Here is a 16927-nt window from a genome sequence, read left to right as displayed (position 1 = left end):
CCCCCCCCCCGTCTCCCTCTCTCTCTCTCTCTCGCATCATTTTGGGTGGTAGTCGGGGAAAATAACGTCGTTGAAATTAAACAAAAAAAAATAAAAATAATAATAATAATAATAATGTGATGAAAAAAATAATCTGTCAACCAGAAGAAGGAAAACTGTCAACGGGTGAGGGTGAACTCTGATGCTAATTTTTTTTTTTTTTTTGCCGTTTCAAATGCAATTCTTTTAACGCAACGTTAGGGATTATCACTTAAAAATTATATTGGCATTATATTTGATAATGAAATCCTGTTCTTGTATAAATACTTCTGCCAATAATAATAAATAAGGTAATTGGCTTAACAGACAATTTAACAGGACAATAAAAAACAAAGTGATATGCGGGCTTTACAAATTTATTTCTTTTTCCTCAATATCCTTCACCAAAAAAAACATTTTGAATAGACAATAACTTTCATGGTTTATAAAAATGGGGGAAGAAAAGCACACAAACTACATCAAGCTTATCTGGCTAATAAATATAAAATCCATGAATGATTCGTTACAAAATATTGCTTCTATGGTCTAGTATTCTTACTTAAGTCCATATCCTCAGACCACTGAGTCGGCTCGCTCCGAGTGGTTTGGAAGGTTCTAAAGGTTGTACGCCTGGCGAATGTTCAGAGAGTCCTGCAGCATCAGGTCACGGAGGCGCCACAGAGCGTCGGCCATGGTCTTGTGGGCACCTTTGCTTTTCAGCCAGTGAGCCGGGAGGCGGCTCTCCTGTTCTTTGGTCAGATGAGCTTCTTGCCTTTGTGCTGCTGGATGAAACACAAGGTGAGAAGCAAATCGTTTTCCGTGAAACTTCAAGGTTCGGCAGAGCTTTCCACGTTCACAAAGAGGAGCAGAGAAAAAGCAAACGAGGCTATTAACCTTTGAGGGTTTGGTCCCACTTGCTGACGGTGCTGCACTCTGGACTCAGGCCCTCAATATATTTGAGGTAGGCTTCGGAATGGAGCACCCTCTGGGTCTTGGGCGGCGGAGCTACGAACAGGGGGTTGGCTGGCTGCAGGTGGGAGGGCTGACCTAACTGGCCCTGTCCTGGGTACGGTGGCGGAGCGAGCTGCCCGGGGCTGAACATCCCAGGCTGAGAAAACACAATGGTGATGATGATAATCAGCATCATGATCATTTATGGAATATTAAATTGCCTTATGGAATGATAAGGGACTGAATAAACGTTTTGTTTTCCCTCCAGGAAGTTGTGATTTTAATGCAAATTCAGTCTTTGCATTATTGCCCCTATGGCATTTTTATTTACCTGCTGCATGTAGTGGTTTCCAGGTGCCGGGCTTCCAGTCATTCCATTCATACCTGCAGCCATCATGCCTGTAATAGTAAATGTATTTCTGAGTTGTTAGTAATTGCAGTAATCACGTGTTGCCTTTCTGCATAACTGACATTCTAACATGGTCAAATATTAACTACAGGTTACAGTATGTGTATGATGTATGTGAAGGGGTTGTTGTTGAATCAGTCACTTTTTAAACTGCAGACCATGTTTGGTCCGTGAGTGAGGTATAGAAATTAGAAATATGCTCCTCAGAAAAATGTGGATATTGAAAATACAAGTAAAATTATCGGAGAGGTTTGTGAAAACTCTTGAGAGCTGACCGCTTGCCAAGTAGACCAGATACGGCAGCCTGAGGGGAACAGAGCACCGCGGCCTGGTGACCAGGTAAACCCCTCCAGCAGGAGAGAGACAAAACTGAATGTGACTGAGCAGGTGTGGCTCGGACGAAGGGCCTTACCCGGGAGAGACATGCCAGGATAACCGGGCATGCCTTGCTGGAGGTGGAGGGGAGGCATCGCCCCGAGAGGGTGAAGCGACATTGGAGCCACACTCAACAAGCCCTCATGGGGGCCCTGAATGGGCATGTAAGGTGGCCCGTAAGCTCCCATCATGCCTTGGGGGTGGGGGAGGGGGGTGAGGAGAGGACGAGAACAACACATTCATGCATAAATGACATGCAACAGACTATTAGAACAACATGCAGGACTACTGGCACACAACGGCAACAATGTGGCTGAGAAGGTTAGTAGGCAAAACCAGCGAGAAGGTTAAATGAGGTGAAATGAACATGGTTTGAACGGTTACGTCATGCAGTTTAAAGCATGCCACATCAAATGGAAAGCAGCTAATGGCAAAAGCCAACATTAAATAGCCGAAACAACATACAGCTACGTTGTTGATCTAGTGTCGGACAAAGAATTTAGAGAATGCATTAGTGACGCACAGAAAAGGAAAATCGTAATGTCAGAGTTGTGGGGGAGGGTTGTTTTCCACCCTCATCACCCAGCCGCCGTGTCTCAAACACTCTCTCTGACTCTGAGAGGGTTTACCTGGCACCGGCGTCATGGTCTGGTTTATCATTCCCATAGTGCTAGGAGAAGGCACCACCCCCATCAGCGCCCCTACTGGGGTACCTGCTCTCGGGGAAGCCTGTTGCTGGACGGCTCGCTCGCGCTCCTGCTGCTCCACAATTTTGGCCGCCCGCTCTGAAACAACACACAAGGCTCCGACTTTCAGTTCCCTCTCCGGCCACGCACGCTTCTCTCCGTCGTGCTCCATCGCATCGCACCACATCGTCTCACCTTCGTACTCTGCTTTCTTGGGGGCTTCCAGGTTCCTCCACTCCGTGCCCACCAGGCGACTCAGCTCCCCGAAGGAGAAGTCTGGGTGCCGGGCCTTGATGACCGCCCGCATTTCACTGCTGAACAGAATGTAACCGCTCATGTTGATCTTCCGCTTGGCTCCTTCCTTCTTGGATAATCCCTTGATTTTAGGAGTGGACTGGTTGTAAAACAAAAAAATAAAAAGGTTCCCGTCACTATTGTACACTACGCAAAATCCATGTAGCTCATCTCAAAATGGCAAGACACAAACATTTGTCAGTTGGCGAGAAAGCCAAATACTGAATGATTAGAACCAGGTGCTGTGGAACACTCTGCGCCAGACTTTTACAACTTTGGGGGTGTAGTTCATGGTTCCCAAACTGTGGTTCTCAATTGCAGAATCGCAGAGGGTCGGAAGCAAAACTATTATTTGCTGTATTTTTTATGTTGGTTGTTTCCCCCTCCACAAAATACATTTACTGAACTCCACTGATTGTGAGTTTTGATGTCAAATTGGCAAATTTTTGTCGGTTGAAGTAAAATGTTGAACCACACACCATTTTATTATTGCACACGCACACACATTTGGAACCCCCCTGGTGAAGAAGAAGGTGAGTACTGGTCTTTTGTGTCTCTGCATGAGTGTGTATGAAACCTGGGAAGGGGTGTATGGCAGGATCTCCATGTCGCTTGACAGAGGCGTCTGCATTTGAGGCATCTGAGGTGTCTCTGGAGCCTCTTCATCATCCTCCATGTCATCCATATCCTCATCCGCATCCTCCATATCTGCCAGTTTGAGCTCCAGCTCCTCTATCTTCTTATCCAACAGAGGGGAGGCCTCCTTCTGGGGCACTATCAGCTTCCTGAATATATATAAGAATACAATAACACCCTGGCACCAAGATGCAAAACTGTGCTGACGAAATAAATAGTTGAGAAGGCCTAACCTGAAATAATAGATCTCGTCCTCCACCACTTTGGAGGAGAGTGAGAAGCGTTTCAGGCCCTTAAACTTCTTAATTTGCTTCTCCGTCTCATTGTAGCGACTTTCACAAATCAGGACACCCTCCTCTGGAACCTCGGTGGGTCGGCAGGACAGGTAGTCCTTAAAAGAAGACACCACGCATTTACCTAGAGAGCAAGAGAGCACAGAGCATGGTCAGAAGAGAGGACCAACACCATTCACATGTCCAAGTCTGAAGTTGAACATGGTTTCTACACGCTTGAAAATTAAATCCAATGCCTTGACCTTTTTAAGTCCGACACTAGATCAAACTAATGTACGGTAATGTGTTACACTAATGTGCTTCCTTAAATTACTTTTAAATTACACATTTGAACAACTTATACATTTTATAACATCTTGGTTGGATCACGGGAAAGTTCTCCGGAGCATAGCTTCAACGTTGGACCAAGAGAGCAGTTCAATGAGAAGCACTTGGTTTTTGCCTCTGAAGCAATTACTCATCAATTTGAGATACTCCTGACCTCGTCATGACTTATGTGAAGTGTTATTTTTAACATTAAAAAAAAACAAAAAAAAAAACACCTTATTAAAGCATTAGTATTTTACCAAATCCGTTTCGGATTCTTATTATTGGAAATATCGTCATTATTACAAATACAAAATTATTTAGTTGTTAACAAAATTTTCTGTCCTCAAAAGCAGGATAATTGCTTTGAAAAAAGTTGATCTACGGTCACCAGCCATTGTCAAAGCCTGGCTGAATATTTTGCATACAAATAAATATGTAAAAAAGAAGCATTACAAAAAACATAAGTACATTACCTATGACACAAGTCATGGGTAAAGTCTCTTCCAGGTTACTCAGGAAAACCTCTTTCTTGTAGAACATCTTTGTGGGCTCATGTTCTGTCTCTTCAGGATGGATGAAGATCGGCCCAAAGAAGAAAGTTGTTCCATTCTGCACCCACAGCTTCTCTATCCTACAGCGTAATCATCAAGTCAGCAAAGCGTCACCAACAGTAACTAGAATTTGACCAAATAACGCACACTGTGGCTTCATGTGGCTGTAACAAATTCACCAACCTGGCAACCCGAGGTTTGGACAGACCGTGTGACTGGATGTAAACACAGTCTCCGACTTTGAACCACGTGTTTCTGTAGCGTAACTGGTCGTAGTACAGACAGCCGGGCTCGGCTCCACTCATCTCCACAGGTGCATCCTCTTTCTCCTGTGCGCGGGCGTGCGCACACGCACACACACACACACACACACACACACACACACACACACACACACACACACACACACACACACACACACAATGTAAGTTACAATTTTACTCCTGATGTTACCCTTTAATTCTCACTCCTGTTGTTAGAAAGACATTTTGTAGGGTACAAATCATGCTTAGAATGAAATGTCATCAAGGATTGCTGTCTTAGGGGCAATACACACATTACTCACAATTTTCCATCCTTCTACCCAGATCCCAGCTTCACCCTTTCCCTCTGCTCTAAACATTATTTTTCATGGTAGACTAATATAATATGTACATTTTAGCTCACTTCAATCCCCAATTCCCCCTAAACCTCATCTAGCCTTTGAAATACATCAACTCAAATCAAATGTTAGATTTCTTCCAAGTTTTTCTGTCAATGACTGCATATTTCTTTGTTAATTACGAGGTATACGCCCAAAAGTAATGTTACTTCACCTTATCCACAAAGCTGTTGATGTCTGCATCTGACAAAGTCACTTGTTTTTCCGGGGGAGGTTTGGCAAACATGGAAGCCACGCGCACCACGGGCAGCGACACATCCCGAGGCACCATCTTCACTGAGCAGACGGGCATTGCCAGTAACTTGATCTTTTTGAAGGACTTGCTCCTGGCGCTGTAGCGGGACTCGCAAACGTATACATCTTCCGCCTTGTAACCCTCAGGCTGGAGTTTGAAGTAATCCTGCAGAACAAATGTAAAATTTGACATCAGGTCAATAGATCTCAGAGTTAAGACATTTAGAAGGTGCCTGCAGCTAAAGGTAATACATTTCAAGAACATTTTAGTGACAAATCTCTCTCTCGTTCAATAAAGTGTTGCAGGCAAGTATAAAGGTAAGAACTGCGTATTTTAGTACAGGGCAGAGCTAAGTATTAGGTAGAACCAGGGTTATGACCTTGATGAACGGTAACCATAACAGTTCCCTTTAGGTCAGATAGCAAAAAGTTATAAATCGAAACATAAAATTTTTCCTCCCACGGGATTTCGGACAGGTAGTACAAGGATTCTCTTCAATAGCTCTCTCCAGGAAAGCATGCCATGTAAGTATAGTGTGAGTGATTCATCCATAACAGGAAGGTGTAGCAGGTCAATATCATGGTGACTGACAGTTAAAAGATTCTGCAAGACATATGCGACGTCTCACCTTTACAAACATGACCATACAGTTGCCCAGGACTTTGCTCATTGGCGCTTTGTTATAGTAGTCGCTCTTGAACACCTCTTTCTCCAGAAACTTGCGCGTGGCCAAGTGGAAAGTTTCGCTGGGCCGGTAGAACCAGCTGCCATAGAGCCACTTCTCGCCTGTTTACGCCAACATAAAGTCGCAAGTAAGGCACGATACACAAACACGCAAGATGTGCTGTCACAATATATTGGAGGCGATCTAGGGATCACTTGCGTACCAGATTCATTCTCCCATAGTCGTTCAATACAGACTATGTGTGGCTTGAGGTTCGTCTCCGTGGGCTGCAGGTAAACATAGTCGCCCACCCGGTAGGTGTTGTTCTCAAAGCTGCAGTCCTGGCTGTACGTGCGGGCTGGGCTCGACTGCCACGCGTCTCCTGGAAGCTCCTCAGCTTTATCACCCTCTTTAGTCAGAAAACAAAGCAACGCTGGATTACATGTACTTCACATATCATAACATCAATAGCATAACATATTAAGCATGCGTTAAAAGACCACACCAATGTCAAATTGAGTTTTAGCCCGATGACTAGCAAGCACACACACTGTATTACTACTGACTTGGGCTGCCTCCTGAAAGCCGACGAGTCGAATCACCAGTCCGAAACCCGTCAGTCAACTGAGATTCTTCAAGCAGAGCCGTCTTTTCTTTTTGTCAGTCAGTGTGCATTACAATAACAGGGTAAAACAGAACTAACTGGACTAAATGAACAAGGATAACATTTCAATGGGGAATCATGAATATATTCTTATATGTGTGAATCGTCCATGCCCGGATACGGCTCTCTGTGCACCCCAATCGCTATGACCCGTCAAAATCAAACAATTTAAAACAATGTGGGGACCCCAATCGCCCCCCCCCCCCCCCCCCCAAGATGGCACCCTTTACAGCCATTTATCTCGCCGAAAGGAATATTTTTGTGGTGACTGGTAAACAACAGTCTGGTCCTTTAAGACAATCGTCCATACATACCTTTTCTTTCTTCTTCTCTCTTCAGCTTGTCTTCCTCCATCTCTCTGGGGAGCTTCTCTCTTTTTTCCTGCTCCACATCGCCATGGAGGTGCTTTGCAGTGTAGTTGAGTGCCTGCGTCATGAGGATCTCCCCGTTCTTGCAAAGCTCATCCCTGATCTTAATGAAGAACTGCTGCAACTCCACCGCATCCTCAAAGATCTCAGAGTCGGTCCTGCAAATAAATAACTATTTAAGCGGAAGCATTTAAAAAAATATCAACATTGAGGATGCATTGTACCAAAAATATGAATGCAATGAATGTGTCAAAAAATTATATTGGATAAATCTATGAAATATTCTATTCTAATGAGCAATGAACTATGACAACTGTGCCGGGTTGTGGTTATCCTTTTGTGCAATGTATTGCAGCTCGGTGCTCGGCAGTCGACTGAAGCTATTCTCTCAATACTGGATCAATTTAAAAGATTCTGACGCTAAATACTCGGGTTGACTCCCAATGATCAAATCAAATAAGGTTTAGCTAAAAAGGTACCAGAGTTATCCTTTAACCACCCTCCAATCAATCAATGGCAATTAAAGCAAGTATATATATTTTTTATCTGTATAGAGATAAAAGTAAATAAGAATAGTTTATTAAAAGAAAAACAGAATCCGGGTTGCAGTGGGTGGTATTTCAGAACATGCTTCCATACCTGTGCAGCCGCCGTGCCTTCTCCAGAACCTCAAACATGTGTTCCTGGAAGACGTCCAGCCTTCGGTAGCGGCCTCGCTCCACGTTCACCCTGATCACCTCGAAGTTGAGCGGAGGTTTCTCCGGGCTGGAAGGGTCCATCGCAGGGATCTCAGCCAGCGAGTCGCTGTAGCAGCGGCTCTCCTCGTCCTGGTGGCCCAGCACCGACACAAACAGATTCCTGATCAGCTCCCTCACCAGGTGTCCCACCGTCGGGGCCCCGTCGTCCTCCCCGCCTTCCTGCCGCCTACGGGTCTCCAGCAGCACCCGGTGAAGCACCAGGGCGTCACGGTAGATCAGAGACTCAGGTTCGTTGTAGGTACAGGCGTTGTTGAACATGAGGGCAAAGTCATCCACCAAGCCCTCCACGTCCTGGTAGCGGCCGCCGACCATGTGGCTACGCAGGCGCTCCATGTCGATGGGCCGCTTGATGGTGGCGTAGTAGTCTGGCAGCTCGGCCCGTGAGGGCAGGCGGAGGAAGATGGTGCTGAGACGCCGGCCTCGGCGGTCGGTGAAGTTCCTCACGGCATCGTAGAGCTCATTGAGTCGCTGCTGCAGAGGAGTGAGGTACTTGGACTTCTTTGGAGAGACGCCGCTCTTTCCTGAATTTAAAATGGACATCCTAAAATGTTAGGGCCACGTTGAAGATTGAGGGGAAAAAAAAATTGTCCTGTTTTTTGTTTTTTTACAGGTTTTTTTTCATGAATTGCTTAATCAACATGTAATCATAAAAAAATCTTTTGTTATATATATTCAATTTTATACTCTGAAAACATCAACTAAAATTGCATGGATGAATTAAGCATAATAATTTTAAAATTAATTTGCGGCCAGATTTAACAATGTATTATAAACATGTAGCGGGTTCACCGGGCTGCATAAAACTGTCCAACGGATGTTGGCCCTGATCCTGTAGTTTGAGACCCCTGATTAAATGACAGGTTCGTCATTTGGCCCTATTAAAGTGTTGGTTCCTATTATTTTAACGGTTCATAGCACAACCACTCCCAATAAAACCCAGAAAAAAACAAATTAAAAAGCATGGTTTGTGACAATGAATTTACTAGTATTACATGTTAAGACCATCTAACAATAATGCGAGCTTCCTGTTTTCAAAAAACAGATTTCCATGAGTCTTCACGGCCTAAGACGTTGCCCCATTGGACTGCATTTACACACAGTGAGAAGCTGCAGCAGTTCAGGAGGTTTCTCAATCGTAAAACATTCAGCAAGGTTATGTTATGAACAGTCATATATGATGGGAAGTAATGTTTTAATAAGGACTGGGTTGAAAAACAGAGAACCTATCCTTAAACATCAAAGAGCATGGGTACCTACATCTTGGGCTTTTTATTTCATAGTTATGTGTGTATGTATGTATTTTAGGTAAACATACTCAGTTTCAGTTTCGGAGATCCCACATCTTCCTCCTCGGGAGTATGACCCAACTCCTTATGCTTGTCCTTCACCACCTTCTCCAGAATGTCTGCGTCGTTATACACCTACGAAGGACCAAGACAACGAAAATCAGAGAGAATGGCTTTTAAAGAGATGCTTCCCTCGTCCTGACGCGGGCGCACCGCCCACCTGGGAGCCCTCCTCGTTGTAGTGCCGGGCGTTCCGGAACATCAGCCTCAAGTCGTTCATTAGAGCTTCCGCCGTGGTGTAGCGCTCCGAGCGGATGTTGTGCTCGATGGTCTTCAGGTCCATGGGCTCCAGGATGACGTTGTAGTAGTCAGGGTAGTCCTTCTTTGAGGGCTTCACCATAAACAAGTCACAGAGGCGTCGGTTGGAGCCCGGCTCCTTTACCTCCATCACCGCAGAAAACAGGGCCTTCATTCTGTTCTTTTTGACGTTCTTCTTATGGCTGCGAAAGAATCAAAGTACATTAAAGATAAGTTTAACAAGTTAGATAAGTGATAACAGGTAGGTCTGGGTGATCGACTTAATTTATGTTTATTAATAACGGATTACAGTATAGTAATGCAATTTCTGCATTATAACCAATGCCTCTACCTGCTTGTCCATAACTAACACATATCTTATTACCTCACCTCAAAAAATCATAAAATAATTGATATTGAGGAATTTGAAAAAAAAAAATATATATATATATAAAAAAATAAATAAGAAAAAAAAACAAAAAACATTTGTAACAGTTTAATTTTGCCAATATGGCACAGACCTAATGCCAGGAGATTGTACGTGATATAGCATTCTGAATTACACACTGGTTATTACACACGTGGTGTCATTCATTGCGTTTACTCATTTTAATTAGGGTTGGACAGTATAAATGAGAAAGTACACCGGTATGAATTTGCCCTACGGTATGGATTTTGACTATACTGTGCTGACCAGTAGAGCCCTAACAAATCTAATATAGGGTTAGTGTTAATATCGATTTTTCTTTACATTCGGAATATTTGAAACTGTTTCAATACTCATTTTCTGCACTATTGATATACTGCTATACCAGCTGCGCTTTCTCTCCTCTCTGACAGCGAGTCAAACACTCCTCTGCAGCGCCCGCATAGCCCCACTCCCTCTCACTCACAGTACGCTGTGGGGAACGGGACGCGTTGTCTCCGTCGGGGGGCTGCGTGCAGCAAAGTTGTTTCACTACTCCATCACTACCACTGTCAGCCCTCCTAGCTGTCCAGCCCATAAGAAACTCATGCCAAAGCTAATGCTATCTCACTAGCCCTCTAGTTTAACTAAAACATTCACATGGAATTTTTTAAATTATTATTATTATTGAAATATTTAAATAAATTTAACATTTTTTAAAAATGTATTGAATTACGATTCTTTAAAATCGTGGATGATGGCAAAAGTTAGAGGCATTTATATTGAAATTCTCGGAAAAACCTGTGATATACATACACCGTTAGCACCGTCGGTGCTTCAAATTATACTGTGATATAAATTTTAGGCCATACCGCCCAGCCCTAATTTGAATAGATAATTATTATTTTACTGAGGTTAATTCTGTTATTTTACCAAATAACTTCAATGTTTCCTATAATTCACTGAACCAAATGTAAAAATCTTTATCATCATTAATTCCAAATGAAATCTGTTTCAGCCAATTGGAAGGATATAGTTGCATTTGAAACATACCTTTTCCTCTTGGTGCTCCCTGCATCAGATGATAAAATGCTGTCTCCATCTTCATCATCCCTCCTCAATAGTTCCCGCTTTTTCAACTGGAAAGAGACAGATACTTAATACTAGCGCCGAGTTAAAAAAAAGTGATACTGATATATTGATACGATTCAATTTTATTTTATTACAGGTACTCCTCACTTGACGACGAGTTCCGTTCCTAGGACCAGGTCGTCAAGCAAAATTGGTGGATAAGCGAGGACCCGTGTTATTTCACGGTAAGGGGGCGTGGCCATTGCGAACGCTAGTGTAGTGAATACTGACAGACTGCGGGAACGAGACTGAGGCTGAGAACGAGAACAGTGACGAACAATGAGATGCTTGACGCTAAGACGGCGTGGCATTGAACGCAGCGCACAAAACAGACTGATGAGAGCGGGTCGTAAGTCCAAATGGACGTTACACAGGTAGGTTGTTAAGTGAGGAGTACCTGTATTTCACTTTCTGAATCAATTTAGAAAATTGTAATACTGGTACTTTGTTTTGAAGTTCGCTGAAATCAAATACCACCATAGTCAAAAATGAATTTAAATATTTAATTGCTGCACACAAAAAATTTGGTAGCAATTACCATTATGTATAAATTGTCAATAAACTGATGAACAATCATATCGTCAGCGACCTAATCAATATCGGAAGGTACAGAATCGTGGCCCTTTATATGGTCATCGAACTGCGATATCCCATAGCCAGAGCCAATACCCAGCCCGACTTAAAGGTGCAGTGTGTAGAATTTACAGAACGGACTTGGCAGAAATGGAATACAATATTCATAAGTATGTTTTAATTAGTGTATAATCCCATGAAAATAAGAATAGCTGTGTTTTTATTAACTTAGAACGAGCCCTGTATATCTACATAGGGAGCGAGTCCCTGTCCACAGAGGACGTTGCATGTTTCTACAGTAGCTCAGAACAGACAACCCACACACTGGCTCTTCCTCAAACCGCCGTTACATTACCTGCTGGTCCATCTGGTCTTTGACTTTTCAAACAGATAATAAAATATGTATCCTGCTCAATCAATTTCACTATCAGACTAAACACCTAGAATAAAATAGATTTTTTGCATTTTTTCACTTATGTTAGCTTGTAGGGGATTCAGTTTGTCGCAATCTGCAACCTCACCGCTAGATGCCACTAAATTCTACACACTGCATTTTTAAGACACACAAAACCAACTTTTATATATTCTGAGTAAAAGAATCGTGAAAAAGAATGCCGCAGTCGGAATATTATTTACCTGGAGGATCTGTTGGAGCCTGATGGAACGCTTGTAGATGCCTGAGGTCGGCATGTTGTAGCGCTTGGCGTTCTCAAACATGACTGTTAGGTCGGAATCCATCTGCTCCACACTCTCATACTCGCCATTCTTCATCTTCTCTCTGGACGGAAATGGAAGGTGGTTAAATCTACTGACCGCACGTCTTATCACCTTATTGGTCCAGGATTGACTGAAAGACAGTGTCTTGCCTGATCTGCTGCAGGGCGATGGGCTGCTTGATCTGTTGAAAGTAGTCAGGATATTCCCTGCGGGAGGGCAGCTGCAGGAAAGGTTCCGAGAGAAGCTGGCCCTGGTTGTTCCTGCAGCCCCTCACGGCCTCGTACAGCTGGAAGACCGGGCTGCTCAGGTCTACGCTCGAATTCAGACACTCGGCCTCCGATTCGCCTTCGTCATAGCGCACAGAGCCTGCAAACGTAAACGAGGATGTTGGAGGATGTTATAACCATCACGGTCTGTTTACATCCACAGTGAGCAGAATGTTTCCTGCTGTTCTCATTTTTTACCGGCCAGCACGGGGTCATCCTCGCTTTCTGAGCCGTACTGAAGTGAAGCGTTGCCGGCAGAGAGTCGTTCACCCTGGGCAGACCTGCGGTTCCTTCACGCAGAAACACACGACGTGTAAGGATGAACCTCGTTAGAATACGTACTCCATCAGCGTTTACTGAAAGGTATGAGGAAAATTTTAATATGTTCTTCATAGTGATAAGTACCTGATGCGCAGACTAGATTTAGTAGGCTCGGCATGTTCAAGATCAGTCTTTCGCTGGATGAAAACTTTTTTAATGGTGTTTGCGTCCTGTTTGGCAAGAGAGAATGTTTGTTATTTATTGATAACAATATCTACTGGATCCCTGTCACAACCTCTTCAAAATCCGCTTTACTCAAAGAAAGTATTGGCATGGGACGGGTACCAGTCTTAAGTTACCATGATGAAATAACTGACCACTATACCATCTCATTTTCATCTTGATAATCGATATGAATATATCAATTGATCATCGACTTTGTTCATTTAAACTCTGGCTATGAATTTTTAATTTTGTTCTTTGAGTGATACACGGAAAACTGCAATAGTTTTGGACACTAGAATTGTGATATGAAATTCCCATTCTTATGTATTACACAACCCCAACCAAAATCTATACGTGCAGTTTAGGACAGCTTAGAACAAGAATTGCAAAAATGTAAGCTAATTTACCTTAAAAACCTGAGATCCTGGTTCATTGTAAGTTTTGGCATTTTTGGTGAGCAGGTCAATATCCTTGGCCATAGCATTGACACTTTTATAATATCCAACCTAAAGAATGAATTAAATCAGCGATCAAAACACAAAACATTACACCACACACACATTACATTTATTCATCAGCAAATTAAAGCAAATTGCATACCTGTATTCTTTGAGTGACTGCCCTCAGATCAATCGGCTCCTTTATAACTGCATAGTAGTCTGGATAATGCTAGCAACAAAAAATATAAAGTTAGGGGTAAAAATGCACAGTTTTTTCAATCAATGTGGGTTTTACCAGAGGTTAGATTTAAACACACTGCGAGGGCTGGGACAATAAATGCATTACGCTGGTTACGTGACGTCACTGGGGTATTGAGCTCATCGGATTCGGCTGTTCAATGCGAATATGAAACGGCTCTCCACGATCGGGGCGGAGCTGGGTTAGATTCACACATATACTGTAAGTACATCCTGAACCAACTCTTGAGGAACTTACCACTTTGGAAGGAAGTTTCTGGAAGAGTTCGCTGACCAGGCGTCCCGAGGGGTCAGTGTGTGACACCACAGCTTCCAAGAGCTGCTCCAACACCTCTTTCAGACAGGCAGTTGGGGTCTACAAGACAAATATGCAGTGATTCGTCATTTTCCAAAGATATTACATTGATTTTCTATATATTCACATGGAAATAGATTGGAAGTAAAATTATGAATTAATTTGCGGCTTGCACGTTTGGGCCCATAAATGTACCATATTTTAACATAGTCTATTAGCTCATTTGATTTGGTTTATATGGTTGCATATGTCAAATAATATATTAAACTTTTAAATATATTTACCTCATCCTCAGTAGAAATCCCTGGATTATCAAGCATATCATCGTCATCATCATCGTCCCCGTCCCCTGGTTGCACAAACTCATTCCTTGTTTGCACATACAACTCCCACAACCGGCACGCAGCTTGGTACTCTTCATTTTCAACCTTGGTTATAAAAACAAATATTATGATACAGACAAACCATATAACTAATTAAAAGTGAAAAAAACAAGTTAGGCTACATCTCCATTCGTTGTTATTAATTTATTTTACAGAATTACTGTATTACTTGATAAATGCATATTCAGATGTGCTGTTAAATGATAATGACATTCAGATCTAGAATTTAACTAATTTGCAACCACTTCAGACAGTGAAGTCAGTTAACAACAACTGAATAAAAAGTTCATAAAGAAAAGTGACACTTCCCCACCTTGTAGTACAATTTGGCATTGTTGAACATGAGTTGAAAATCTGCTGTAAGATGTTCCACTTCATGATAATCCTCGGATTTGAGTTTCTGTTGGATTTTTGTCATGTCAATGGGCTGGGAAACCACCTCATAATAATCGGCTTGATTCCTAAAGAGAGACAAGATTGCATGTAATAATCATATTTCAAACTCCTGAATATTTCTGTGTCATGCTTTTGTATTTTCCATTTATCTCATTTTATTTCTGTTATGCCAACCATTGGCTAAAGCAGCTTGTGATACAAGAAAACATTGTTTGGTCTTTCACTCGCCAAGTACCTGCAATAACTGATCCGAGATAGAATGTAGGCCATTAACATGCATATAATTACTGCTATACCAATGTGATTTTTCAATCCAATGTGATGTCTGCCTTCAACAGTAAAAAAAGAGTTGCAACGTCCTCTGTGGACAGGGACTCGCTCCCTATGTAGATATACAGGGCTCGTTCTAAGTTCATATATTAGGGTCTGTAGGTCCTGCCTGCATGCAAGGGATATAACAGTGACAGTACCTTCGCTTTGGTACCCTCATGAAAAATTCAGAAAGTTGCCTCCCTTGATGATCCTTGTAGTCTCTGACTGTGTTAAACAGTCCGTGGCACACAGCAATCTGGAGGTGAAGGGTGTATAATAATCATTTTAAAAGTAAGAGAAAAACCTGCAGCTGCATATGTGAAAAATAAAACATTATGTAAATGTGTTAACCCCAATGTGTACAAGTTATGATGAAGGAATTCCGACAGAGCATTGCGCTGCGTATTTACCGGGTCCACTGTGGGTATATTAGAGGTTCTCCTCCTTTTCCTCCCACTTCCAGGAGTCGAGGAGGAGGCATCATCAAAGTCTCCGCCGCTGATGCTGCTGGAGGGGGATGTTGCTCTTCTCCTTTTGGAGCTCATTGACATCGCTGGCTGGGATGGGTGGATAGATATATTTTACTCATCACCAGCGGGAAATTGCAGTGTTACAGCAGCACACATTAAAACAACAGCGAATAAAGATAAAGGAATAAGAATAACATTTTTAAAAAAAGGCAGTATATTAAAGCTAAGAAAAAAAATAAAAATAGAAAAATTGGCAATATGCAGTGAACCTAAATAATCACTACATAATAGGAAAAACATGCTAATAAACCTAAAATGGTGTTTAAAAAAAGGCAATGTAAAATCCAGGTAAACACTACCCAATACAAATTTAACATTTAGTAATATACAATGAAAAAAGTACAACGCACATGAAACCTGTATCAACAACAATCCACACTGTCAAAAATAGTACATTTTGCAAGTTTGCTTCACACTCATATAGTATAAAGTATGTAAATGTACTGTGTGTACCATGGTGGAGAACGGTCATAACGATGTAATATAAAGACATACGTAGACAGTATTGGATATAGTGAGTGTTGTAAACGGTGAGTGTGTTTACACACTCGGTTGCTAATAAGCTAGCCTGCAGGGTACAAAGAAAATAAACACGGTCTTTAGATTTTTTTTTTTTAATTTATTTAATGATTCTACAACACTCCCGACACTTCGACCGAAGCAGCGTGACAGCTTCAGCGGAAAAAAAAAAAAGTCCAAACTTTCGGCCGGACTAAACTCGCAGTGTGGCTAGCGTTAGCGTCGCATTGAATGGGTGAACAAAGCGGCGTCGAGCGGCTAACGTTAGCACGTTATAAACGCCGCCTCTCCGGGCCGCCCTTCAACAGCAACGCTCCCTTTGGAAGCGGCCGAGACACGAACGCCGACGCCGGCCAACAAACGGCCGCCGCCGGTCCCCCGGGCGCCGCGTACCTGGTGTTTACAGGCGTCCGCCGCGCTCCCCGAGCCACAGTGCGTTGCTGGAAGGCGCTGTTTGAAAACTCCGAACCGGATGTTGTGCGTCGTTATCTCGGCGCCCGGCGCCGACGAGGACCGGACGGACGGGGGCCGCTCGCTTTTGCCGCCACTGCCCCCCGCAGGCCACACGCGGCACTGCGCCCACAGTCATGGCTGAGGGACGTGCGAGGACGCGCTGCGTTGCCGTTCAAGCGCAAATGCACAACTGGACGAAGACGATTACAGTGATAGAAGTAAGAAAGGGTCATGACAACTGAATCTAAAACCCTTCATCTCCGGCGTTCGGGTTAGGGTGTGTCTGCACATCGAAAACAAACCCGTA

The 16927-nt window shown here is 43.0% G+C and overlaps 1 protein-coding gene across 3 annotated transcripts; it reads right to left on the bottom strand.

Annotated features, from left to right (window-relative positions):
• Positions 1-387: 387 nt before the first annotated feature.
• LOC307230091 (protein polybromo-1-like) lies at positions 388-16604 on the bottom strand. Of its 3 annotated transcripts, none has more exons than XM_080000295.1 (30): positions 16561-16604; positions 15529-15675; positions 15277-15374; positions 14724-14871; positions 14312-14455; positions 13971-14087; positions 13635-13703; positions 13442-13540; positions 12954-13039; positions 12747-12838; positions 12432-12648; positions 12202-12343; positions 10915-11000; positions 9379-9658; positions 9188-9293; positions 7754-8393; positions 7061-7272; positions 6306-6491; positions 6047-6204; positions 5338-5583; positions 4706-4851; positions 4445-4602; positions 3603-3786; positions 3311-3518; positions 2635-2833; positions 2467-2538; positions 1791-1946; positions 1301-1368; positions 913-1126; positions 388-800 (listed from the first exon to the last, which is right to left on the bottom strand). In XM_080000295.1, the coding sequence occupies exons 2-30, from the start codon at positions 15667-15669 to the stop codon at positions 634-636; spliced, it is 4839 nt and encodes a 1612-aa protein (XP_079856421.1). In that variant the 5' UTR covers positions 15670-15675; positions 16561-16604; the 3' UTR covers positions 388-633. The 3 variants fall into 3 exon arrangements, with proteins under 3 accessions (XP_079856421.1, XP_079856422.1, XP_079856423.1); XM_080000296.1 differs by having other exon boundaries at positions 388-797; XM_080000297.1 differs by lacking the exon at positions 1791-1946.
• Between the last annotated feature and the right edge of the window lie 323 nt (positions 16605-16927).

Source organism: Zeus faber, assembly GCF_960531495.2.
Source record: "Zeus faber genome assembly, chromosome: 5".
NCBI lineage: Eukaryota > Metazoa > Chordata > Actinopteri > Zeiformes > Zeidae > Zeus > Zeus faber.
This window is presented reverse-complemented; position numbering and strand designations above follow the sequence as displayed.